Below are 25,804 nucleotides of genomic sequence, written 5' to 3' on the forward strand. Positions count from 1 at the left end.
GAAGCAAGGAACCTGGGCACACATTTGCCACGCTGAACAGAAGGTAAGGACCTAGGTTTCCATCCTTCTATGATTGCTGTTGACAATCTGATGGGTGAATTTTACCTGTCATGTTCTCTTTGCTCCAGACCTAGTGAGATCAGATGGAACAGAGGCTCCATTTGGTCTTGCAGAGGCCCCCAAACTTTAACTGATCTCTGTCAAATCTGAGAGCAAGGCACCTTGGATGAAGTGAGTCCAAACCCAGTGCCTTCTCCCTGGTCAAGAGATGGGTTCAAAGCCATACCAACCCCTGTAGGAGGGATGACATAGCCCACACTTTTCACCTGCTCTTGAGATTTCCAAGTTTTTAACAAGTGCTGCAGAAGAAGAGGTACCTTTTTATACCACCAGTTGGTTATCTTCAGTATCAGTGATTTTCAAACTTCTTGCTTCTATTTTTTTTTTTTTGAAGCTACTGAATACTTAATGAAAATAATTATATGTGAAGTCCAATACAGAAAACAGATTTTTAAAAACTGGGGTTAGAGTCAGGGTCTGGAGCCCTGTTTTCTGGCTTTTCCTCTCACCTGTTGGGGTGATCAATAACAATGTTACAGGCAAACAATAAGGGAGATAAAAGTGAATTGGAATGGGTAGAGGGAAACAATAGGGAAGATGTCTTCTTTGGGGGAGCAAGGAACAGTCATCCGGCTAGACTGCAGGGCTTCTAGAATCTAAAGGGAAACCAGCATCCTGCAAGGGAAGCTCAAAGGAAGAGGAGTCAGGGAACTAGGTGGCACCTCTAGTGGCCTGGTGGGGGAGAGAAGGGTGAGGGGTGGAGGGCTTGGGGCTGTGCCAGAATGCTCCTCAGCTCCAACAGAGAATATATAACACATGCTGATGACCAATCACACGGATACATCACCACCAGTCTACCCCAAGCAAAGGTGGCCTCCTCCTTCCCTGATGCCTGGTGCGTGAGCAGAGTACGGGGAACAAGACAGAGATAGTGAAGTGGCCACTGTGAAAGCTGTAGGCATTCTCTATTCAGCCAATCAGCCCTTCCTTCCCCAGTTACTGTCCCTCAAAACCTCTGGGACATGGCTGTTCTGTGGCCTCTGTCCTACACGTAGGAGTGGCTGATTGAAGTGCCCTTTCTCGTGTCTCAGGAGTCCTTACCAGGCTGGACCTTTCGATTAGGTATGAGGGCTAAGGACCACTCTCTGGAGCTCAGTGAATGGGCAGATGAAGACTCCATTTCTTCAGCTAGATTCTATAGTCTTCTGTTCTCTTTTCAGAAACCAGGGGAAGAGAAGGAATTAAGGGTTTTCCTGTAGAGGGAAATCTTAAAGATTTGGCTACTGAAGGTTAGACAAATAACTGAATTCACTTGGAGATCTGGAATGGGGACGGGGGTCCTGAAATGCGTGACTATTTCTTCTAGGACGTCCGGGTAAGAAGGAGCAGCTGGAGAGACAGCGGGTATGGCTATCTCCTGACTCAATTTCTGCCTTTGAGGGTCAGCAGCTTACCCTCTTCCATAAGAGCAATTCCATAAGAACCCGATGGGTTCTGTCTTCTGCTTAGTCTCTTTCCACCTTCAAATCACTGGGACAGCTGACACTAGCCCTTCCTCACAGAAAGGCATGATTAAAAAAGAACAGATACTAGTTAGAAGGTCAGGGAAAAGCTAGAAGAAAAAAGGAAATAAGAAAGGAATATGGAAGGACTAGAGGGAGAAGCTCTTAGATTTTCGCAGGGTAAGACTCACTCAGTTCTTTGACTGCTTTAGGGCCTAAATAAATATGTATCTATAGAAAACCCCACCCCTCATATCTCACACCAGAATACTTACATTTGGCCACAAAGACAACAAATAATCTGAGTCTGGTTAACCTGCACAGCTCACAATTATGTGAACCACAGACAGTGTAACTGTTCTTTCTTTACTGCACCCTCCCTTCCAGGGTTTTGGGGGGATAGGGGGAAGAAGAGATAAATAAAATACTCAAATATCTGAAGCTCACGACAGACTTAATACAAGGAGACTTCTTTCCCACCAAATAACTTAATAGCACTATCAGCAAAGAGCCTTCTCTCCTCTCTGTGTCCCATTTGGGGAAGGTAAAATGACCCGGAATTGTAAGGTGTAAGCATTAGCAAGAATCCAACCATCTACTGGTGGGAGCACCAGATCTTAGGTTAAACACTGACAACATTCTAGCTGATAGGCTGGCCGAGGAAGAGGCACCTAAAACTTCACGTGCAAAATAAGGCATGAAGGGCTGGCTATGGGTGAGACAGTCAAACTAGAGGAAAGGGGAAGCAAAAAACCAAACCAAATCAAAAGTTGCTCTTCAGAAATTCCTAGAAAGAAAAAAGCTGGAGTGAAGAAAATTAAGTTATTTGGACCTTTGCATATACATTTCTCCTGCCCAGATTTGAATACATTGATTCTTAAACCAGAGCTTGGTTTGCCGTCCCTGAAAAGTGAAACCTCGGGGACACTCAGCGCTGTGCAAGTGAACTGAGCTCCTTCTTTTCTTCACACTCAGCTGCAGCTTCTACACCAATGTGGGCAGCTCACGACAGGGCGGTAGCCCAGAAGGACCGTTATTATGGGCCAAGTTCAACGTCGGCTCAATGATGAGGGATCTCCTGGTAGAAAAGCCCATGGGAAGGGTAGCTCTCTTCATATTCTCTTTCAGGAGATCTGAAACTTGTCCCCCTTTCCTCCCATGAAGAGAGGGCTGGGTTTTCATTGGCCCAACCTCACCTCTAACCTCAGGAGATCGAGTTTAGACTCAAAGGAGCCAGAGAGGAGAGGAACACCACCATATCCAAACAAAGCAAAACCAACCAACCAACCAACAAACAAACAACTCAAAGTAAAGCCAAACAAACAAAAAACTCAAGGAAGAAACAGGCAGTGCAGAGGAACGATCAGAAAACAGGATTATTGTCTTTAAAATGATTATGGTTTAATAGTTTTTCAACATTAAAAAATAAAATAAAATAAAAGGGCACACAGTCTGGTTTGGGATTGGGATTTCTGTCCCATTTTTCTTCCCTTAAGTCAGAGGTCAAAGGGAAAAACCAAAAGGAAAAGATAACCATGATTGGTTAAAGTGGATGCCACGGTTGGTTAAAGTGGATGCCACGTGCTCTCTTGTGGTCATTTTAGCAAATCATGCATCATAATAGACTCTCACTCACTGCCCAGAGTAGGAGATGAGACAGCAGCAGGAACAGAAGTGGTGGGGGGAGATGTGACTGGCGCAACTGTTACATAGGATGAGCTAGGAACATGTTTAACATCAAGGTGCTGCCCCATGGTCTGTCGCTTTAGGACTCCCTTAAAAGAGGCTCCCGTCTGGAATGTGTTAATTACGTCGATCTGCAAAGAATCAGAGAGTGAGACAGCTTTGCTGCATAGTCCAGAGAGAGAGGGGAAGAAAGGGGGGGGGGATCCTGGAGGGTCAGGGAAGGGGGATGGAAAGTGCTGGGAAAAGGGGATAGGAGCAGGAGCAAGAGAGAAGATTCCCTCATACACAAAGCAACGGTGAGGAGAAGGGGAAAACCATTAATTGCATAGCACACTTCATTTCAAGAACAATTTGCCATGGAGTCCAAATACCCAGCCAGAATCCGGTCCTCTCTTCCCTTGCAGCCTACGAAGGACATTTTAGGTGTGCAGGTGTCCAAAAGTATCTACAGTTTAAAAGGACTTCTCTACCCCGTGACTCCTAACAGAGAGTGACAGCTTATTCATTGTGTTGATCTGGACTCTTAAAAAATAAGGCATATGCCATTTAAGATAGAAGGTGGAGTATATATAGTAACTGAATTTTGAGCCTCAGGAACCTCTGAACCAATTAAGTTGACTATCGATTTTTGCAGATTTTGCAGGAAAAGAATTCCTGCGTTTAAAGAAAAAAAGCGAGGCTGGTAGTAGCCACACACAGGTGGCTGGGGTGGAAAGGCTCCTAGCCCCCGGCTGCTGGGCTCACCCGCTTCTGGGTGTCTGTTCTGAGACCCCCCTCCTTGGGCTGAAGCAGACAGGGCCCCTGAGAAGGGAGCTCAGGAACCCAGCAGCCAGGCTCCTTAGCGAGAATGCCGCCGGCACCGGGGGTCCTGAAACGTCTGGCAACGTCTGACAATAACTCGGTAGCTAGACTGAGGGCGGGGGAGCAAGACGTGCTGGTTGGCGGTGGTGGTCAGTGGCTACAGTCTAGCAAGTGGTCTCTGGCTCTCTGTGTCCTACTTCTCAGACACAGAGGTGATTTGTGCCGTTTGGTTACCAATCACGGCCTTGGTCTGGGGCCTGGGACAAACCTACTGTCCTGATCTCCGACCCCTAAGTGACAAGGAACAAATCAAAAGGAATTCCTCTATCCTTCAGGATCTGGTAGAACCATCTTAAAAAACGCCCACAGGCTTAATAGCAGGGGCCGACTCCATTCATTTCACTTTGTTTCCCCAGGTGGGAAGGTAACAAAACAGGCACCTTGGGAGACAGACAGTTGTTCTTATTTATAAAGCTTCCTGAGAAGCCACAGAATGTTTAGGGTTGGTTTCCAGATTCAGACCAAAGTCTGAGCTAAACTACCATCCCTTCATCACGTTATATAGTTTTTAGTTCCAGGGCAAGGAGGGGCCTGATCCTGTGGGAGGGAAGGGGCTGCACATGGGGATGGGGGGCCACGACGGGGATGGGGGACTGTAACGGGGAAGGTACTTTCCTGAGCTTGTTCGCGTCACAAGGCCCCCACTTCCACAGTGAAAACTGTGCAGGTCGTGCATCCGAACCCAGGGGTATAGAGTCAAGGGAGTGGGAATTGGGAGTAGAAAGGAAGGGAGATCCATGAATCTCAGCCCCCCGCGACGGAAGACTGGTGAGGGGCCAAGGAGATGCTGGAACCAGGGAATCCTGGGCTAGGGAAAAAACAATATCACAGAGGAGAAGAGGAGGCAGTGACCCTGAAGGGAGAAAAGCAGACAGGTTATTTTGAAAGGAGCAGACCTGAAGGAAAGCACCGGGGCTTTAGAGACAAGAGCCAGTGGTGGGGGGGTGGGGTGGGGGGGTGGTTTGCAGGCCCTGGGGAGCTTCCCTCTCTGGGGGGAGGAACCCGAGAGAGGAGAAAGGAGCCCCAGTGCTTCCCTAACTAGCCCTGCCTTCCCACTTCCATCACCGTCTTGCCTATGGGGGACAAGTTCCCAGCAGGTATGCAGTGGTGAGGCTTCATTTGATCTCTCTTCCCTATGACCGAACGAGGTGGGCTTGACTAGGGAACTTTCTACGCCATCGGCAGCTAATTTTTGAGAGTGGAACTTGTTTCTGGGATCTCCAGCCAACCAGTAGAGAGGAATAGGCCTGCTCTCTGGAGACGGGAAATCTCAGGACTCAGAACAGAGGCATATAGGGCAAGAACAGGGAACATGATAGAATGACCAGGGCCTAGACCAGCCCGCCCACCCAGGAGCAGGTGGTTACAGTTGCTGCATGGAAAGTGGGAAGAAAAACGTTACTGTAGGGCTCCACAGGCAGGGGGCTTAAGAGCAGCCGTCTATGTCATTTCAAAAATTGCGAGACGGGAAAAGGCTTGAGGAAATTATAGCTTCTTCCTTTTGGGGAAGCAAATCTGAATCCTGCAAAAGATACTCAGGCATTGAGAGACTTTTGTCATTTATACACACTGAGCTGTCAGATTCCCCACCATGGCCTTAAAGTGTGAGTGGGGAAGATATGAGAGGGTGAGTTTCTTTTACAAAGACCCCTCCGATAACGGCTGTGTTACCCGCCAGCAGCCTGGGGACGCATACAAAGTGTATGCTGGTGATGCTGGCTTAGGGCTATTGTCTAGTTCCTTCCTCCTGAAGGGTAGGGATAGACTCTGAACATCTCCCACCCTGACGTCAGGTCTGGTGCTTGCAAGAGACCTTACACAGGAAGCTTGCTGGCCACAGGGAGGGTGGCAAAATGGGCTTTAGAACCGACTGGAAGCTAAAGGACGATGCCACCAGTTTGCGTCCGGTGCTCTGGGCCCTATGACTCCTCTCCTCCCAGAGAAGCCCAGGCAGCTCGCCCCTGGAGCTAGGGAGCTCGGGCTGCCCACCGGCAGTGAGCCTTAGGGAGGGAAGAGATGTTGGCCACCAGGAGCGGCTGCCCCTCCCACAATTCCCAACATGGAGAGATGTCTTCTCCCGGCAGGGGGACAGGCCACTATCAGAGTACCTGAGTCTGGATACGGTTCAGGCCTCGGAACCAGAGGATCTGGCCTCGGCGCAGCTCCATCTCTGCATGGTCAATTTCGTCCAGCCCCTCCGCATCCTTGGTGATCTCCTCTTTGGTGGTGCCGTGCCCAGCCTCCTTTAGGAACTTCAGGGATTGGGTAGGTATCGTGGAGATGATCTGAGAACAGGTGCAGCAAAAGGGGAGACACCAGAATCAGGGCGAGAGGGCTGTCCCTCAGCTCACATGGGGTCAGGCCCTTGCGTAGGTCACTCTTTGCCCCAACACCCATTGAGGGGGGCAGCAGGAGAGGTGCCAACCTAGCCAGGCAAGCACTCCTCAGGGCCTACCAAATGGCAGGCCCTCAGGAAGGTTTTCTGTAGTTGTGGACACACGAAGGAGAACTGACATTTGCATGTGCGGCCAGCCATCTGCCTAGTTAGTTATATACTTGATTCTCCTTCTGTCTCAGTTCTTCATTTCCATTTTGCCATGTGTCTCTTAAGGGAAGTAGAACTATAATGCATGGCACATGGTAAGAAGGGACAGGGACCAGAGCCTGGGGGGAAACAAGTCTGGGGATAGGAGAGGATGATCCCATTGCAAGTGTATGGGCAAAGGGAAAGGAAGTGTCAGAAGGGAAGGACCCTCTTCTAGTTACCATGCGCAAAGTAATTCCTGTGTTACAAAACAAGGGTGAAAGGATACTAGAGGTTTTCTTGGGCTTGGAGCGAGGAAGTGGGTGAGACAGGCCGGGGAAGAAGGGATACACAAGTATTATCAGACATGGGCAGGAGGTTGGGCTTGCAATTCAAAATAAGTCACTCAAGAAGCTCAGTCAATCAGTTCTCCCTGACACACAGACGAGGAGTAGACAGGGCTGGGATGAGAGAGGGACTGTATGAGCAGTCCAACATGGAGTCAAGGATTTTGAAATGGGAAGGATATCTGCTTTTGGATGATTGGAAGGAGCTGCTGTGATGCAGAAGGAAGGCTGGTCTCTAGCATCAAGGCTGTGTGGCCATGTGTGAGACTAGACCCAGACGGGACTTTCAGACAGCTGGTGAAACAACCAAGCTTCACCCAGGTGTAAAAGGGACCCATGGTAAAGAAACACCACCAAACAGAACAGGGTGGAGGGACTCATGGAAGGAACTGGGACAGCAATTGATCAGGGAGGCATCTGGGACGTAGGAAAGAAACAATTAGCAGGTATATGGGGAAGGTCTGCAGTCCCAGGGAAGGATCTCTGGGGCCACTTAGAGCAAAGCCATTACCCAGGTGGCTAGGTGCCCATCAGTAGAGACTGGAGGTCTGTAAAGCAGAGCTTAGTCTGGCTCAGAGCTGAGGATGAGGGGGATGTGCAAAGTGGTATCTGGGAAGGAACAAAACTTACCAGACCTGATCCTATTATCATGTTAATAGCTAACTTTTACTGTGTACTTAGAGGGTACTAGACATTGTTCTAAGTCATTTCTGTGTCGTAACGGATTGGCTGATTAACAACGATGAACAATGATCCTGTTCTCCTAACTTGAGGAGACTGAGGAGGCACAGAGTGGTTAAGGCACTTGCTCAAAGTGACTCAACTTGTAGAAAGGAGATGTGGGATTCAAACCCGGGTAGCCGGTCCCAGAGTCCATGCTCTGAACTGGGTGCTACATTGCTTTTCTAGCGACCTGGTGGGTCTAGATTTATCTAAGGTGAGAGTCAGCCATTCAACCCAGTCAACCCAGTAAGGCCGTGGTGAACATGAGGGGTAGGGGAGCCCTAAACTAGGTCAGAGGAGCAGCTCACAGCCAGACTGTGGCTTCATTAAAATAAAGACTTCAGCTCTGTAAACTTCTACTTCTTTTTTTTTTTTTAATTTATTTATTTGCGAGAGAGAGAATGAGAGACAGAGAGCATGAGAGGGAGGAGGGTCAGAGGGAGAAGCAGACTCCCTGCCGAGCAGGGAGCCCGATGCGGGACTCGATCCCGGGACTCCAGGATCATGACCTGAGCCGAAGGCAGCTGCCTAACCAACTGAGCCACCCAGGCGCCCTGTAAACTTCTACTTCTAAGACCCTTAATTTTGTTTTTCTCTTTTTAGCAAAATTCCATTGAAAATTTCCACTCCCATCTCAGAGACGCTAAGGGATCTGCCTGCCTCTAGGCATGGTTAGAGAAGAGATCCAAAGCCTCTGAAATGGTGGGCACTGATCATGCTACTCCAGGATCCTGCAAGACAGGAAAACCTCAAAAAGTGGGGGGAGGAAGGGGAGGGAAGGAGAAGATGCTGGTGAGGAGCTGGGAGGTGCCGCCGTCGCATGTCCCATCTCCTCCAGAGGAGAGAGAGTGTGCTGGCCACGCACCCGCATGGGGCGAGCCTGCTGGTACTCACCTGGCCCCACAGCAGCTCTCCGATGCCGATGAAGAGACACCAAAACCACTGAGACAGGGTGAGCTTCGTACAACTGAAGGGTTTACCCCCAAATTCCACAATGAGAATCTAGAACAGAGAAAGAGGCAGCCCACCATCAGGGAGGCGAGTCACGGGCAGCTAGCCCTCTAGCCGAGGCTACCAAAGCGACGTCAGAGCCCTGGCCCATGATCCCGGTGGTGCCAGTCCTGATCTGCTGGTCGGAGGAGGAGAAAGAAGAAATCTGAAAGGGGAGAAGAGAAGACAGACACAGTCTTTCTAGAGACCCTGAGGGGGAGACAGAGCTACTTACTATGAATGTTATTAAGGTAAGAGGGGCAGATCCAGGGGGGCTGGAGGCTTCTCGTGACTACAGCCAGCAGGTGAGGTGCCAAGAGAAGGCGCAGAGATGGAGAGAAGGAATTGAAGAGGGGGGCCCATGAGGGGGACCCCGGCTGGGGAGGGCAGAAGCCCTTGGTATAGGGCGAGCTCAGAGTCTCCTGTATCTGCAGGTGTTCAGTGTACCTCGGACTGGGGCAAGGAGGAAGGGACCCAATCCTTTTACCCCAGGGCAGCCATGCCCTTGACCTCAGTTCTGTGAGAGGCTTATGTGTCCACCGCCTGTGCCCCATGCCACACTCCTCTCTGTCTGCGAACTGCGCAGCGTTTTCTACCAGGGGCCCCTCATGAACGAAGGCGCAGGGACAAGGACAGAGCCCTACAGCACGTACCCGCACGTCTCACGTACGCTGGCAGGAGGCATGGAAAGGACCGCGGGGAGTGACCCTCTTCTTGGCCACTCTGAAATTTCTGTGCTTTAGGAAGACAAGGAAAGGACCCCACCAATCTTATTTTATTTGCCCCCAACGTGTTGCCTTGCACCACAGCACTTGACCCAGCAAGCTCCAGTTCCGGAGCAATGTGCAAATGGAGGCCAACTGGGAATCCAAAAGCATTCGATCCGCAGCCCGAGTCCCCATCCTTCCCTCCCCCCTTCTCCTGGGTACCTAGGGAACGCTGTTCCCTGCTTCTGACCTCTGCCACCCAGCCCTCCTGCCCCGACTCCAGCCAGAGGCTCACCTGGCTGATGAAGGTGCCCAGGACCACGGCGCAGAAGATGAGGTTGCGGAAGATGCCCGCGAAGACGTTCCTCTCCCCGTGGATCTTGCGGGAATTGATCTCGTTGAAGAGCTGCATCAGCACAAAGGTGTTGAAAATAATGGTGTAGTGCTGGCTGGGGGGCGAGTGTAGAGGCGCCTTCCTCCCGCTATCAATGTCAAAGAATTTCTCACCTAGTGGGGACAAAGGAAGCATTAGCGGGTCACGTATGGTGTCGGCGAGCGCTCAGGTTGAGTCAGAACAGCACGTTGGTATGGCCAAACTGGTGGCTTACGGCTGGTGTCCATTCTAATGGGTCAGTAGCTGAGCTACACTAGTTATCGAACACTTTAAGTGTTAGCTCTGGTCTCAGCATATCTGACTCTCTCTCCGCGTCCGCTCCAGTGACTGACTTCTCACGGTGCAGCGTGGGGGGAAAGCTGCCGAGGGTCAGGCAGACAACAGGCTCCATCTTAGTGCCACGATTTACTCACCACGTGACCCGAGCTTTAGTTTTATAATCTTTAAAAAATAATAAAAACTACAGAAAGCCACCGTGTGAAATTCTCAAGAGCAGCATGTCAAATAGCATGATGCGCCACATAGCGGGGCAAGGGACGCCCCCAGTGGGTGAAAGTGCTGTCATCCCCAGTCCCGTGCTCAGCTTGCTCCCTTGGGCCGTTCTCTGCCCCCATCTCTGCTTTGCACTCCGACCCCTGTCCCCAGCCCCAGCCCTACCCCTGGCTCACCAGCAAAGACGAGGAAGAAGATGACGGTGAGCTGATAGACAGCGTGGCCCAAGATGTTCTTCATCATAGTACGTGAGATCAGAGGCTTATTTCGGCCATAGGGGCGACGCTTCAACAGAGACTCTGTAGGAGGCTCCGTGGCCAGGGCCAATGAGGCAAAAGTGTCCATGATGAGGTTAACCCACAACATCTGCACGGCTTTCAGTGGGGAATCCTGGTGGGGAGAAGCACCAGTCCTTTTAGCTTTCCTTGGAAACCAGCCCCTACCTCACTCATCAGCCTCAGCTTTGCCCCTGCAACGGCCTAGCTCCCGCTATCCACCTAGACTTTGGATCTGCCCATTTATTAGCTGAGTGCCCTTGAGAAAGTTACTTAACCTCTTTGAGCCTTGGGTTCCTCGCCTGTAAAATGGGGAGAATACCCACTTTGCAAGGTTGTTTTTGAAGACCACAGAAGTACTCATCACAGTGGCTAACGTGCATGTGCTAAATTAGCAGTAGATAACTTCTCATTCCCCCGCATGGGCCGATGGAGACCTAGGAGAGCTAACTCCTGCCCCAACCCCCCTGGGGAAACTCTTGTCCTTAATCCTCAGTAGCCAGGACCCCACTCCCCACGTTCCCTAGCCCCCGCCTCATCCCTCTCCTCCCAGCCCCCCCTGCACTCCCTTCACCTGAGTGATACAGGCTCCAGTGAAGGCCACGATCACGGCTACCACGTTGACAGTGAGTTGGAACTGCAGAAACTTAGAGATGCTGTCATAGACGTTTCGCCCCCACATCACTGCCTTCACAATGCTGGTGAAGTTGTCATCTGTTAGGATGATATCTGATGCCTCCTTTGCTACGTCTGTGCCTGCAATACCCTGAGTAAGAGAGGGAAGGAGAGCAGTGAGGACGTGGATAAAGCAGAGTTTATCTACGTTCTGAACCCAGACTGCATTTCCAGACCTCCAAGAAGCTTCCGAACCGGCCAAAAACACTAGAGGGCGCACTCCCCACGCTAATGCCAATGTCAGAGCCACTGTATTTTGAGTTCTCCTCTCCTCCAGAGAAAATGTGTCGCTGTCAGTCCACAGAAAGCAGGGCTAGGGCCTGATGCCACCATCTTACTCCTGAACCCAAACTGGAAATGACAGTTATCTTTGATATTCCTTTCTCCCTTCTTTGCTACTCCCCCACCTTGGAAATGAAGGAAAGGATAGGGAAACCATGTCCTATTCTCCCTCCAAATCCCTACACTTTCTTTCTTTCTTAATCTTTTTCTTAACCTACCTTCCTTCCTTCCTTCCTTCCTTCCTTCCTTCCTTCCTTCCTTCCTTCCTTCCTTCCATCTCTCTCTCTCTTTCTCTTTCAAGATTTTATTTTGAAGTAATCTCTACACCCAATGTAGGGCTCGAACTCACAACCCCAAGATCAAGAGTCACACACTCCACCGACTGAGCCAGCCAGGAGCCTCTAAATTCTTTTTTTGCCCCTAAATTCTTATATTTCTTTTGCCATGGCCAGTGTCTCACTTAAGTCCTTGTCTCCCCCACACCTCTAAGTCACCTTACACTTTTTTCTGGCAGGAGTAGTCTGGCAGTGAAGTTCAGATGTCCTATGCTTGTTCAAATTCCTGTTCCTGGGGAACCACTAAAGGTTTCTCAATAGACAATGGTTGAAAGCTGTGCTTACAGAAACAGTAAAATTTCTAGACTGGTAGTCAGAGCCCTCAAGAGGTGAACTCAGATTCATTTTCCAGTCTGCTCCTATATAATCTTTCTGCTCAAAACCCACTGGTTTATTCACAATTCCCTGAATCTCTCCTTCACTTCTAGAGTCTAGACTTCTACTTACACCATTTCCCTAAACCTGAAACATCCTCCTTCCTCATCTGTTTAAACCTTGTCTATCTTTACTGGTCTATGGGACGCAAAACCATCCCTAAGAACCCCAGCCCCTACTTCTATTCCATGTCTCACAAAGCCTATAACCACAGAGGAGCTTATTCATTGATTTGGCTTGCAGTAGTATATGATTTGTTCTCTTTACCTGGTAGTAATATTTTCCTATCCAGATTGCAATGAACAAATATGTTATAGATTATACAATTCAGTTTCCCCATCAAAAAGTTCTCTAACACATCCACACAATGTGTCACATACACTGGAAAAAGAAAGGAGGGGAAAAAAAAGAAAGGAGGACTATATATACTTTCTACTACAGAATGTGAAAAAAAAGAGTGTATGGTATGTGTGTAGATAAGTATACATGGCAGTATAGATAAGTATCACATATCTAAGAGGATAGGATACAAATACATCATACGTTTGATTATATTTTAAAGAGGCAAACAGAAGGATACACCAAAAACAAAAGAAATGTTACTTAGGGTTAAGAGGGGAGGCAATAGGGTGGAGGTGATAGGGATAGAAGCTGGATTTCTAGGAATAGACTTTGTTTTGTATATTTGACTTTAGAACTATGTAACACTTTATATGAGTATAAATCAAAAGTAAGTTTAAAAAGCGATGTCTAGGGGCACCTGGGTGGCTTAGTCAGTTAAGTGTCTGACTCTTGATCTCAGCGCAGGTCTTGATCTCATGGTCATGAGTTCGAGCCCCACATTGGGGCCTAGTGTGGAGCCTACTTAAAAAAAAGAAGCAATCTCTAAAATGGAAAGCAACATAGTATAAACAAACTGGTATAACCAGTGGGTAGCACAATCACACAAAGGAAAGATATTCCAAATGGCTTTTAAAAAAAACCATAGTACCTTGATGGTAGAACCCAGCAGAGTATACCTATAGGATAAAAAGAACTACAAGAGAAATCTTGAACTGTTTTTTGTAGAGTAATTGTATTATTATTGCTATTTTGAGACTGTTACTTATATTTTAGGGTAAAACCAGTAAGGATTATGTTAATGCCATTAGGAATCAAAATTTTCAGCTTAAGAGATATAAACATAAAATTAGGGAAGTTAAATAAAAGTAGTAAGTTAGAGTTCTATAATTCTAAATTTGAATTAAAAATACCAGTATGGACTCATGAAGTATTTTATCTTTAAAACAAAGAAATGCAAAAACAAAAAAGAGACATAAAAGATATATTTCCTAGCTTTGACCAAAACCATTGAAAAGATCTAGAAACAATGATTTACTTGGCAGTAAGGAACACCCCGACATTCAGATTGTGGTCTCTAAGTACCATTTCTTACTAAAAAGCAGGACTCTTTGAGAAATGGATGATTCCAGATCTAGGATGAGAAATATATATGATGATTCTGGAATATCTTATCATGCCAGAAGCCAAGTAAGGTATTAAGGACAACTGGGGTTGTATCTAAAGGACCCAGCAGTACTCATGAGGCTACTGACAAGTCAATGTGAACGTCAAAATAATAACAAAGGCAATGGATTGAAACACATCAAATATACTTAAATCTGTGAGTTCATAATGATATTAAAAAAATAAACAATGAACTGTTTTTACTGGAGTAACTTAGTAGAGTTAATTTAAAAAATATAATTCATGGGTGCCTGGCTGGCTCACTCAGTAGAATGTGCAACTCTTGATCTTGGGGTTATGAGTTCAAGCCCCATGTTGGACATGGAGCCTACTTAAAAAATAAAATTTAAAAACATATATATGTATAATTCATTGGTCATCTTTGGAGTATCCTAAAAAGTCAACTCATTTTGAAAACTAGTAAATAAAGAAAAAGGATCGGGCATTTAGCTGCCTTTCATATAGGAACCTGAACCTCAACCTCAGAGTAACCAAATAATCCTTGAGCACAAGTTTCTTTCTATAGAAGTCTTCAATTTAATAAATAGAGAAAATCTGGACGTTATTTTGCAGCCCCTAATGAAAGATGGGATCTAGAATCTGATTATATATGACAAGAATACAATCAACAAAATCCATGCTATGCATTGTTCTATGTATTCAACCAGCCTGGTTCCTTCAAAATTAAATAGCTAGGAAAAAAGATGGAGGGGATTGGGCAGGAGAGCTAACATAGTGTGCTGTTATCCCTAGAAAGGGCTATTTGTGAGGTTGGCCCTGAGTTGGCATCTGGGACCTTGGCTCTTAGAATGCTCCCAGTCAACAATTAACTGAAAATTAATTAGTGGTTCATTGTGCCTAGACTGTGCCTGAATAATATGTTTTCTCTTGAACACCTGCTTTCCTTCTAGGAATCTGGAATCTCTCTTTAAAAAAAAAAAAAAAAAGATTTAATTATTTATTTGACAGAGAGAGAGTGAGAGCATGTGTGAATGGGGGGAGGGGCAGAGGGAGAGAGAATCTCAAGCAGATTCCCTGCCGAGTGTGGAGCTCAATGCAGAGCTCGATCTCACGATCCTGAGATCATGACCCAAGCCAAAGCCAAGAGTTGGATGCTCAACCGACTGAACCACCCAGGCACCCCCCAGGAGTCTGGAATCTTAGCACGTATTAGGCAAAAAGTGACTATATGACCAACCCCAATAAAAACTTTGGGCACTGGATCTCTGATGGGCTTCCCCAGGTAGAAACATCACACGTGTGTTGCCGGGGGAAGAGTGTGCTGTGAGCCCTCATTGAGGGAGAGAACAGAAAGCCCGCATGTGGATTCCTCCAGACTTCTCCCTTACCGTACCCATGCAATAAATCTTAGTCATGAGTACAACTCTATGCTGAGTCTCATGAGTCCATCCAGTGAATCCACAAATGTAAAGGCTGGCCTTGGGGACCCCTGACACAAGGATCCTATAGGACCAGTGGTTCGCAACCTTTAGTGTGTGACAGAAATGTCAAGGGCTTGTGAAAGCCCAGATTGCTGGGCCCCCACGCTGAGCTGTCAGATCCAGAAGAGCTGGGGTGGGCCTGGGAATCTGCATTTCTATAGGTTTCCAGGCCCAGCTGGGAGGAGGAGCACGCTTCAAAAACTCCTGCTATAGATTAAGAGCTCTAAGAGATACAGCAAGCAATTGCAGTGTATGGATCTTATTTAGATCTGATTTGGACGAAGAAAGAGAATTTATAAAGCACTTGGGGCAATGGGGGGATGGACTAGATGACTGGTGGTATGATTCTTCTAGATGTACGTCCTCGATGCACACTTATCAGAGGCGTATACTAACATTCTTTCAAATGAAATGATGTGATGTCCTTTATTTGCTTCAGAACAGTTCAGCTGGAGATGGGAGAAGTGGGGGAGGGGGGGACATTCAGTGAAACAAGTTGGGCCAGGTATTGATAATTAATGCTGGGTGACAGGTACATGGGGATTCATTAAACTATTCCCTCTACTTCTGTATCTTCTTGAAACTTCCTAGAAACGATGTTTTTGTTGTTGTTGTTGTTGTTAAAGGGAGCACCGTAAAGACAGATTACTTCTTGAATCTCCTTCCACTGCTTAAAAATCACCAATAGTTCAATACACACGGGAGGCTTACAATCACAAGCCACTTGGGTGTGAGGACGTCCTTGGCCATCTGGGGGCTTCCTCATTTGCTGCAACATCAGAATCAACAAGCGTGGCTGTTAGGAAACGCCAAACATCTCTGGGACCGACCCAGATGCTACTGAATCAAGATATCCACTTGCGGAACCTTGTAATACGTGATTTTAAATGAACTTTCCAAGTGATTCTGATGCTCCTGATCTCACAAGTGAAAAGCAGAGGGATGGACAGTGCTGACCATGGCATACATGCTTCACAGGAACCTGAATGTTCTATGCTCTGCCTAGAACATCACCACGTTCATGGTCATGAGGCGTCATGATTTCCCTGCCTGGGTCATCTAGTCTTCACACCTGATGGGTCTCCCATTACACAGACTTTTACCAGCCAGGTCAGCAGGCAAGATGGTGTCAGAGAAAAGAGCACAGGGAGGGGGTGAAGGTACTGGAAGCGGCAGGCTGGAAGAGGCCCATCCTGGCTTCCGGGTGGAGAAGGCAGCTTGCAGGCAGGGACAGCGTGCCGAGCTGCTTACCATGGCAAAACCAACGTCTGCTTTCTTCAGAGCAGGCCCATCATTTGTGCCATCACCAGTGACAGCCACCACCTGTCGCTGCTCCCCAACAGTGCTGTCGATGATGCCTGGAAAAACAGTACAAGCCGGTGAGTCCACATGCACCACCTCAGGCCGGGTGGAAGCCCTCTGCTCCCCACCGAGGCCCTTTGTGGCTCTTCTTCCCTGGTCCCTGCTACCACCTGCCTTCCTTTTCTTTTCTTTTTTTGTGGGTGACAAGCTCACTTTATAGCATGTTGAAAGTGTAACCCCCCCTTCTGAGCGCCGACAGATCTGTCAGCTCCTGAGGAGCTGCCACTGGTCTGCCTTGTTCTGTTCAGCTGTCTGAAGGTCAGAGGCAGAGCTGGAGGAGCGCCTCGTCCAGCCTTCACCCTGGCAGCAGGCAAGAAACACAGGCTATTTATACATCGAAGTCCAGCTACTAGCTGAAAACAACCACAAGAAGGGGTAAGACCGGGCGCCTGGGTGGCTCAGTCGGTTAAGTGACTGCCTTCGGCTCAGGGCATGATCCTGGAGTCCCAGGATCGAGTCCCGCATCGGGCTCCCCGCTCGGCAGGGAGTCTGCTTCTCCCTCTGACCCTCCTCCCTCTCATGCTCTCTGTCTCTCGTTCTCTCTCTCGCAAATAAATAAAAAAAAAATTAAAAAAAAAAAGAAGGGGTAAGACCAGGCCCCACGGGGCTGAGATTGGTGGACTGGGCACCTGGCGGACGGTGCTCTCCTGCCCCCTGGTGGTGGTGGGGGGAGCAGGGTCTCAGCCTCCCGCGCCAGCAGGCACAGCACCTTGAAGGGGGAGAAGCCAAGGGTCCAGTAACAGGCAGCCCGAAGCTGCAGGCATGATACAATCGGAGGCCTGGAGGGGATCCAGAGGGACCCATGCTCTGAGCAACTCCTACCACCTTACAGATGAGAAAACTGAAACCCAGAGAGGGGAAAGGCCTTGCAGGGTCCCACAGCCAGCGGGTGAAGCCCAGCCATCATTCCATCCCATCTCGGCCAACGAGGCTGTGTGCTACGTGAGCGGGAGCAGGAAGCAAACGACCGGAGGGAAGAGTAAAAGTGGAAAATTACACTTGCCAGGAGGCTGGCTGCTTCTGGCCAAGGAGAGGACAGGAGATCAGGGTGTCAGAGCGGGACACCAGCAGGTACACACATGCACATGTGCATACATCTACACACACACACATGGAACCTGGATGCCCTCTCTCTGGAGTCCAGGCTGGTGCCATGGAAGTGTGTGCGTGTGTGAGTGAGAGTGTGTGGACCACCTCCCTTTCTACTTTGTTCTTTCCTTTCTTCCCGATGCTGGAGGCTCTACAGGATCACCCAAAGGCTGTCAATTGTTTCCTGGTGGCGCTCGGAGCTCTGAGTCTGTCCTCGTCAGGTAGCCTAGCGGGGGCCTGGAGGTGGCCAGTATGTGCTGGAGAAAGCGCCGGGTGATTTGAAGACAGAGACCTGGGGGTTGAACTGGACCACTTCCGCTCACCAGCGGGGCAATCTGGGTGAGTTCTTTGTCTTCTCAGCCTCAAACTTCCTCATTGGCAAAATGGGAACAATTTAACCTGCTCTGACTAGTACACAGAAATATTGGCAAACAAGATACGATGTTTAAAGACAACTTTATTACAGGTCTTCTTTGTAGATGTTTGCTAAATTGTCTGCCCCCTCCCCGCCCCACCATGAGCTAGACAGCTCTCCTGGGACCTTCCTATTCAAGACAAGAGAGTTGCTTTGGCCAGTGGTTGTTGTTTTCTGTCTTGTTGCCCAGCCTGCCATCATCTGCCCCAGGCACCCGGTCAGGAGCCGAGCTCACCTTTTACCAGTGTGTGCTTGTCCGTGGGGGATGATCGCGCCAGGACTCGAAGCTTTGGCCAGATCTTGTCCAGTTTCTCTTGCTCTACCTGCCAACACCAGACCACACTGGGTCAGTCAAGCTCAGAACAGCCATCCGGGCGAAGTTTACATCTCCCTGCGCTCTGAGATTCTGGGAGAGCTGGCCTGCCACAGCCCGTGGTGGGTGTTACCACGGCCTCCAGGGGAGACGGAACAGCCAGCTCCGTCCCCAGGGGCAGATTTATTGATGGTGACCGTTCAGGCCCTGCATTTCTTCACTTCCCTCCCAGTTCCCTACTGGGGAGCCAATGCCCTATTTCTTGGACCCTTGACAGGAGGTGGGCCAGGGCCCACTGTTGGCTAAGGTGCTTCTGAGGTCTCCAGTTTGGTTTCTGTGCAGACCAGGAAGCTCTGGTCTGCTCCACACCCAGACCACATCCTCTTGCAGATCCGTGCCACCCATCACTAGTCACAGGGCGGTGACACAGGAGGGTGAGGTGGAGGGGAATCAGTACGAAAGCATCCCATGACTGAACGCAATCAGGAAGATGTAAGAAGTCAGTGACACTGTCTCAAAAGACAGCTTATGACAGAGGATAAAGAGAAGAAAGAAAACTCCCAGTTTTCCCACCTGAGCAGTCCCGGTAGAAGGTTCGCTCTGAATAGATTTTAGTTTAAAAACCACGCACCTGCAGTCCAACTCCTCACAGCTCCCCCTACTTGCTATATGGGATGCTGCCCAATTCATGAAACCATTTAATAAAGCCAATTAGATCTTCAAGACAAACAAACAAACAAGAACACCAAAACCCAGCCACTCTCTCCCGTGTCCCAGATGCGTGTCCCAGATGTGAGAGCCGCGCCCCCCTCCCCCCCAACCAGGTGCCAAATGAGGCCTTGGGTCTTCCCAGCCGGGACCCACCTCTCCCTTCTCGTTGCGGATAAGTCGGTTGAATTCTTTGCCTTCCAAGCACAAGAAGTCATCCCCAGGTGTCATAATACCACATTTGGTGGCGATGGCCCGGGCTGTGTTGATGTTGTCACCTGTCACCATTCTGACAGTAATCCCAGCTCGCTTGCATTTGGCAATAGCTTCGGGTACCTGTGGAGAGTAAGGAGGAGGTGGGGGCGGTGAGGCCTGCTGAGCTGCCCCTGTCCGGGGTCCCTTCACTGGGGACAGGAGAGAGGCACTCTAGGAGCGGCACCATGGGGACAGGCCACGTCTAGTCATTGTTTATTGTTTGGTGCCCCCTCACTTCTGTCCCACCCATACTACTACCCTTGAATTTGCCTTCCTGTACCATGAGTTGAAGAGGAAATCTGCCTCAGGAGCCAGGAGTGAAAGCTTCCTCTCCCTACAGTCTAGACTCCTTAGCAGGGCATATATATATATACACACACACATATATACACACACACACACACCACTTTGGGATTTGGCCACTGTCTTTCTTTCTAGGAGAAGTTTTTACCATTCTCCACCTCCCTGGCCCGTACTCCAACCGGTCAATTCTTTATAGTTTCCCATGCCCTTGGGCCTTGACCAACTCATAGTCCATCTGTCTGAACTTCTTATAAGCAGAGACTTTTTCAATGCCTTAGTGTTTGGAATACGGTTCAGCTGTTCTGCGGGCGCTTGGCAAGAATGTACTGATTGAAAGAAGGTGGCTGGAGGCAAAGCTGGTGTTCTGGTTAACTCTGCCTCCTGACTGTTCTTAGGCACCAGATCATAAGCTCGATAAAACCTATGCCTCTCACCCCTCCGACAGCAATAACCGTCAGAATGCCAGCTTCTACCAGCTCAGCACTCTACAGCAGTTTTGTAAAGCAGGAGGCACAGAAACATCTATCCCTGTAAGTAACTTGCCTGGGGTCACAGCTAGAGATGGCACGAGTCCCCCCAGTTCCCGTGACTCTGGGCTGGCTTCCCATTACGTCGCGCTTGCCTTGCTCGTGGGCCAGAGGCTGTTGGAAGGCTTCCCTTCATATTTTCTTACCCTTCGGCCAAAGCCAAAGCCTCACCTCCGGGCGCACGGGGTCCTCAATGCCCACCACTGCGATACACGTGAGTTCAGTGAGGATTTCGCTCTCATTGTCCCACGTGGGCTCTCCGTCGTTGAAATCCCGGTAAGCTATGCAGAGGGTTCGGAGGCCCTCGGAGGCCATGGGCTCGATGACAGTGCGGACCATCTCGTCTCGGTCCTTATTCTTGAATGGCATCACTTCCCCTTTCTTGTCCAGGATTCGGTTACACCTGGGGAGGCACACAATCAGGAGGCGGCACCCCCTTCCCACCCAATATGTCTCTACACTCATTTGAAGACATTCTGGCGCCTCCGCATTACTCCTACAGACAACTGTCCCAAGGCCAGAAATCTATCCATTGTCCTGCTGAGTCCCTTTTGGCTGGAGTGAGGTGGTCTGGAGGTGGATAAGGTCTAGGTAAGCGGAGGATGTGACTCTCCCCTGTCGTCTGGTCCTATTCATCTACTCCTCTGTGAATGTGACACCAAGGGTCATTTGTGGATGGATCACCTGCTCTTCTGACCTTCTCAAAGGTGGAGAGACACTTTTACTTCCAGTACTAGCATAGTACTAGAATGGTACTTGGTGCATAGGGCCTGCTCCACAGGTATGCGCTGATTGAAAGACGGTGGCTAGAGCCAAACAGAGACGCCGGTTAATTCAGCTACTGGCCCTGGACCTACACAGGTCCACTTTAATGACCCGTGAACAGTCTAGCCACTTGATGAAGTTATGCAACTTCCTGTAATCAGAACTGAGCATGAGAAGGAAAAGGGGACATACAGCTAGCATCTCTGGTACTTGCTACGTGCCCGGCATTTTAGGTACAGGTATACTTCGTTTCATTGCACTCTGCTTTACTGCACTTCGCAGATACTGTTTTTGTTTTCTTTTTTTTTTGCACATTGAAGGTTTGTGGCCACCCTGCATCGAGCAAGTCTGTTGGCACCAATTTTCTTTTTTTAAAGATTTTATTTATTTATTCATGAGAGACAGAGAGAGAGAGAGAGAGAGGCAGAGGGAGAAGCAGGCTCCCAAGAAGCAGGGAGCCCGATGCGGGACTCGATCCCAGGACTCCAGGATCATGACCTGAGCCGAAGGCAGTCGCTTAACCATCTGAGCCACCCAGGTGCCCGGCACCAATTTTCTAACAGCATTTGCTCACTTCATGTCTCTGTGCCACTTTTGGGTAAGTTTTGCAATATTTTAAACTTTTTCATCATTATTTTATTGGTTACGGGGACCTGTGATCAGTGATCTCTGATGCTACCATTGTAATGGTTTGGGGACATCAACAGCCACGTGCATTTAGGTGGCAAACTTAATTGATAATGTCGCGTGTGTTCTGACTTCTCCACTGCCCGGCTCTTTCCCCTTCTCTCTTCCTCTCCCCGGGCCTCCCTCTCTCCTGAGAGACAACACTATTGAAATTAGGCCATGGATACCCCTACAGTGGCCTCTAAGTGCTCAAGTCAACGGAAGAGTCGCATGCGTCTCACTTTATTTTTTATTTTTATTTTTTTAAAGATTTTATTTATTTATTTGAGACAGAGAGAATGAGAGAGAGAGAGTACATGAGAGGGAGGAAGGTCAGAGGGAGAAGCAGACTCCCTGCCGAGCAGGGAGCCCGATGCGGGACTCGATCCCGGGACTCCAGGATCATGACCTGAGCCGAAGGCAGTCGCTTAACCAACTGAGCCACCCAGGCGCCCGCGTCTCACTTTAAATCAAAAGCTAGAAATGATTGGCACCAAGAAATGCTTGGTGAGGAAGGCAAGTCAAAAGCTGAGAGAGGCTGAAAGCTAGGCCTTTTGGCCCAACAGACAAGCCGTGAATGCAAAGGAAAAGTTCTCGAAGGAAATGAAAAACGCTGCTCCCATGAAATCAAAACAGCCTTATTGCTGATCTGGAGCAAGTTTGAGAGGTTTGGATAGAAGATGAAACCAGCCACAACATTCCCTTCAGGCCAAAGCCTAATCCAGAGCCAGGCCCTAACTCTCCACAATTCTATGAGGGCTGGGAGAGGTGAAGAAGCTGCAGAAGAAGTCTGAAGCAGCAGAGGTTGGAGGTTGGGTCATGAGGCTTAAGGAAAGAAGCCATCTCTAGGACACAAAAGTGCAAGCTGAAGCAGCAAGTGCTGATGCAGAAGCTACAGCAAGTGATCCAGAAGGTCTAGCAAAGATCATTCATGAAGGTGGCTACACTAAACAACAGATTGTCAATGTAGATAAAACAGCATCATACTGGAAGATGGCATCTAGGACTCTCACATCTAAAGAGAAGTCAGTGCCTGGCTTCAAAGTCCCACAGGACAGGCTGACTTGCTTGTTAGGGGCTCACGTAGCCGGTGACTTTAAATTGAAGCCAGTGCTCATTTACTATTCTGAAAATCCCAGGGCCCTTTAGAATGATGCTGAATCCACTCTGTCTGTGCTCTATAAATGGAACAACAAAGCTTGGATGCCAGCACATCTGTTTATAACATGGTTTATGGAATATTTTTAAACCCACCGTTGAGAGCTACTACTCAGAAAAAGATTCTTTTCAAAATAGGACCACTCACTGACAATGCACCTGGTCACCCAGGAGCTCTGATGGAGATGCCCAACGAGATCAATGTTGTTTTCATGCCTGCTAACACGACATCCATTCTGCAGTCCGTGCACTAAGGAGTAATTTCAACTTTCAAGACTTATTATTTAAGAAACACATTTTGTAAGGCTATAGCTGCCAGAGATGGAGATTCCTCTGATGGATCTGGGCAAAGTAAATTGAAAACCTTCTGGAAAGGATTCACCAGCCTAAATGCCATAAAGAACGTTCGTGATTTAGGCCAAAATATCAACACTAACAGCAGTTTGGAAGAAGTTGATTCCAACACTCATGGATGACTTTGACCCTCACGGTTCAAGAGTTCAGGGGAGACAGTGCAGATGTGGGGGAAACAGCGAGAGAACTAGAATTAGCAGCGGAGCCTGAAGATGGGACTGAATGGCTGCAGTCTCATGATCAAACTTGAACAGATGAGGTGTTGCTTCTTGCAGATGAGCAAAGAAAATGGTTTCTTGAGATGGAATCTACTCTTGATGAAGATGCTGTGGAGACCGTTGAAATGACAAGAGAGGATTTAGAATCGTGCATAAACTTAGTTGATAAAGCAGCAGCAAGGTTGGAGGGGAAATGACTCCAATTTTGAAAGAAGTTTTACTGCGGATAAAATGCTATCAAACAGCATCTCATGCTACAGAGAAATCGTTCACAGACAGAGTCAATCAATGCCGCACGTGTCATTGTCTTATTTTAAGAACCTGCCACAGCCGCCTGGTCCTTCAGCACCCACCACCCCGATCAGCCAGCAGCCAGCAGCATGGAGGCAAGACCCTCCACCAGCGAAAAGATGATGATCGCTAAAGCTCAGATGATGGCGAGGATTTTTTAGCAATAAAGTATTTCTAAAGTAAGGTATGTACGTTGTTTTTTTATACAAAAGGCTATTGCACACTTAACAGACTACAATCTAGTTTAACTATGAGTTTTGTATGCACTGGGGACCAAAAAGACTCATTTGCCTCGTTTCGTTGCAGCAATTCTAGAACCGAACTCACAACATGTCCTAGGCCCACCAGTGCGCATGGACCCATCTACTCCTAGTAACCCGTGGGTACTCCTTGGGTTTCACAGGAGAAGATGAAAGCTTGGATTGTTGAGGTCTGAGTCCTGGCTGCGCCACTCTTAGCTGTTTCACCCTGAGCAAGTTACTTTACTTCCCGTACCTCTGCTTTCTCATCTGTAAAACAGGGATGATAACAGCATCTATTGCACTGGGTTGTGAAGATTAAGCAGAAGGGGACACCCGAGGCACTCGAAAATAAGCCTCGGCCTGAGTAAGTGCTCAGCTATTAGTGATGGTGTCACCACCTGGAAGGGGGGCTCGCGTGTCACCCAGACCTTCCAGCGGGGAGGATCTGGAAGGGAAGGAAAAGTGGGGGCAGGGGTGCTCACTTGCGCAAGATGATCTCGGAGGCGCCCTTGCTGTACATGCGGAAACCCCCGCTGGGCTTCTCGATGACCGTGCTCATGGACTTGCGTACGGAGTTGAAGGTGTACACCTTGTAGAGCTTCTCCTCGGGCACCTCACTGCGCACGGCGTGGTAATCCTGCTTCAGGTCAGTGACAAAGCCCAGAAGGGCACACTCGGTCTTGTTGCCCACCTGCCGCGGGAGGCCTCCCTCCTTCTCCGGAGGCTGAGGGAAAAATTGGATATGCTGTTGAGTAACATGCCCTGACTAGGGAGAGAACTTAGGAAGGAAAGAACTCCCCGATGAAACGTTCCTGTACGTGCCCGGAGCCCATGCGGCGAGACCGCATTTGTCTTTTTTCCAAGGGCAAGCAGACAGCGGTCAGTGGTAACTGTGGTCCCCGAGCCATCCTGGGCTTCGCGATGTTCTAGTCTGCCCTAGGGGTGGTGCTGGTCTCTCACGCTGGGTGGGTCTCATTTGAACACCCTCTCTTAGTTTCCAGAAAGTATGTAATTTACCCCTGACAAACCCATCTCTCCTAGAGATACTGCCATGATACGGTGATTGGTGGGCATTTCAGACACCTGGATTTCTACCTGCCTCCCACCCCCAACTCTACTCCCACGAATCAATCCCTCGTCACTGCAAACATGTTCATTGAGGAGTAGGGAGTGGGAATGTGGGGTGGCAACTCAGGCAAAGAAACAAGAGAATATTCCTCTGTCCAAAGAAAATTAATGGTCCCCTCCAACCACCCACTCTAAGTGTCCAGGCAAAGAAAGAGCTTACCAGAATCTTGGAGGTATAGGCACTGTTGATAGAAATGCCATTGACAATAATGTCCAGGACCTTGGGCACGAGGGCGTCGGGGCTTGGGATCTGATGGTAATGAGTGTCTCCGATGTAAGCCTGTACGACAGTCATGCGGTTCATGGTCAACGTGCCGGTCTTATCAGAGCAGATGGCCGTGGCATTGCCCATGGTCTCACAAGCATCCAGGTGACGCACCAAGTTATTGTCTTTCATCATTTTCTACAAAGGAGATGAGGACAGACTTGAGGGGAGACCGACAGAGCTCTGCCAAATACAGGTCAAAGGCCATTTTTTTTTTTTTTTAAAGATTTTATTTATTTATTTGAGACAGAGAGAATGGGAGACAGAGAGCATGAGAGGGAGGAGGGTCAGAGGGAGAAGCAGACTCCCCGCCGAGCAGGGAGCCCGATGCGGGACTGGATCCCGGGACTCCAGGATCATGGCCCGAGCCAAAGGCAGTCGCTTAACCAACTGAGCCACCCAGGCGCCCCTCAAAGGCCATTTTTTAGCCAACGTGTCTCCACGTCTCATGCTCTTGTCTGCACAACAATGCAGGAGACAATTTTTATAAATCTTCTTCAGATGCTCCTGGGTTACCTCAACCTGGATGCAGCCGATCAAGATGGTCCCTTCGCCTCCGAGCGATGCCA

At 48.8% G+C, this 25,804-nt stretch overlaps 1 protein-coding gene across 5 annotated transcripts in view; it reads right to left on the reverse strand.

The window, feature by feature from the left end:
• The window catches only part of ATP2B4 (ATPase plasma membrane Ca2+ transporting 4), a 90,264-nt gene that overhangs the window by 6,336 nt on the left and 58,124 nt on the right, over positions 1-25,804 (reverse strand). For 2 of the 5 annotated variants that reach the window (XM_035010265.1, XM_035010264.1), the window contains exons 10-20: positions 25,131-25,373; positions 24,325-24,566; positions 20,320-20,551; positions 19,220-19,399; positions 18,278-18,365; positions 16,428-16,534; positions 11,136-11,327; positions 10,463-10,676; positions 9,696-9,907; positions 8,598-8,705; positions 6,218-6,394 (exon numbers count right to left, since the gene is read on the reverse strand). In XM_035010265.1, the coding sequence (XP_034866156.1) occupies positions 6,218-6,394; positions 8,598-8,705; positions 9,696-9,907; positions 10,463-10,676; positions 11,136-11,327; positions 16,428-16,534; positions 18,278-18,365; positions 19,220-19,399; positions 20,320-20,551; positions 24,325-24,566; positions 25,131-25,373 (1,995 nt within the window). Of the gene's footprint in view, positions 1-2,941; positions 3,380-6,217; positions 6,395-8,597; positions 8,706-9,695; positions 9,908-10,462; positions 10,677-11,135; positions 11,328-16,427; positions 16,535-18,277; positions 18,366-19,219; positions 19,400-20,319; positions 20,552-24,324; positions 24,567-25,130; positions 25,374-25,804 lie in introns of those variants that run through there. The other 3 variants (XM_035010268.1, XM_035010266.1, XM_035010267.1) reach the window with 3 other exon arrangements.

The sequence above is a fragment of the Mirounga leonina genome, unplaced genomic scaffold, assembly GCF_011800145.1.
Source record: "Mirounga leonina isolate KUSES-001 unplaced genomic scaffold, KU_Mleo_1.0 Mir_154, whole genome shotgun sequence".
In the NCBI taxonomy this organism is placed as follows: Eukaryota; Metazoa; Chordata; class Mammalia; order Carnivora; family Phocidae; genus Mirounga; species Mirounga leonina.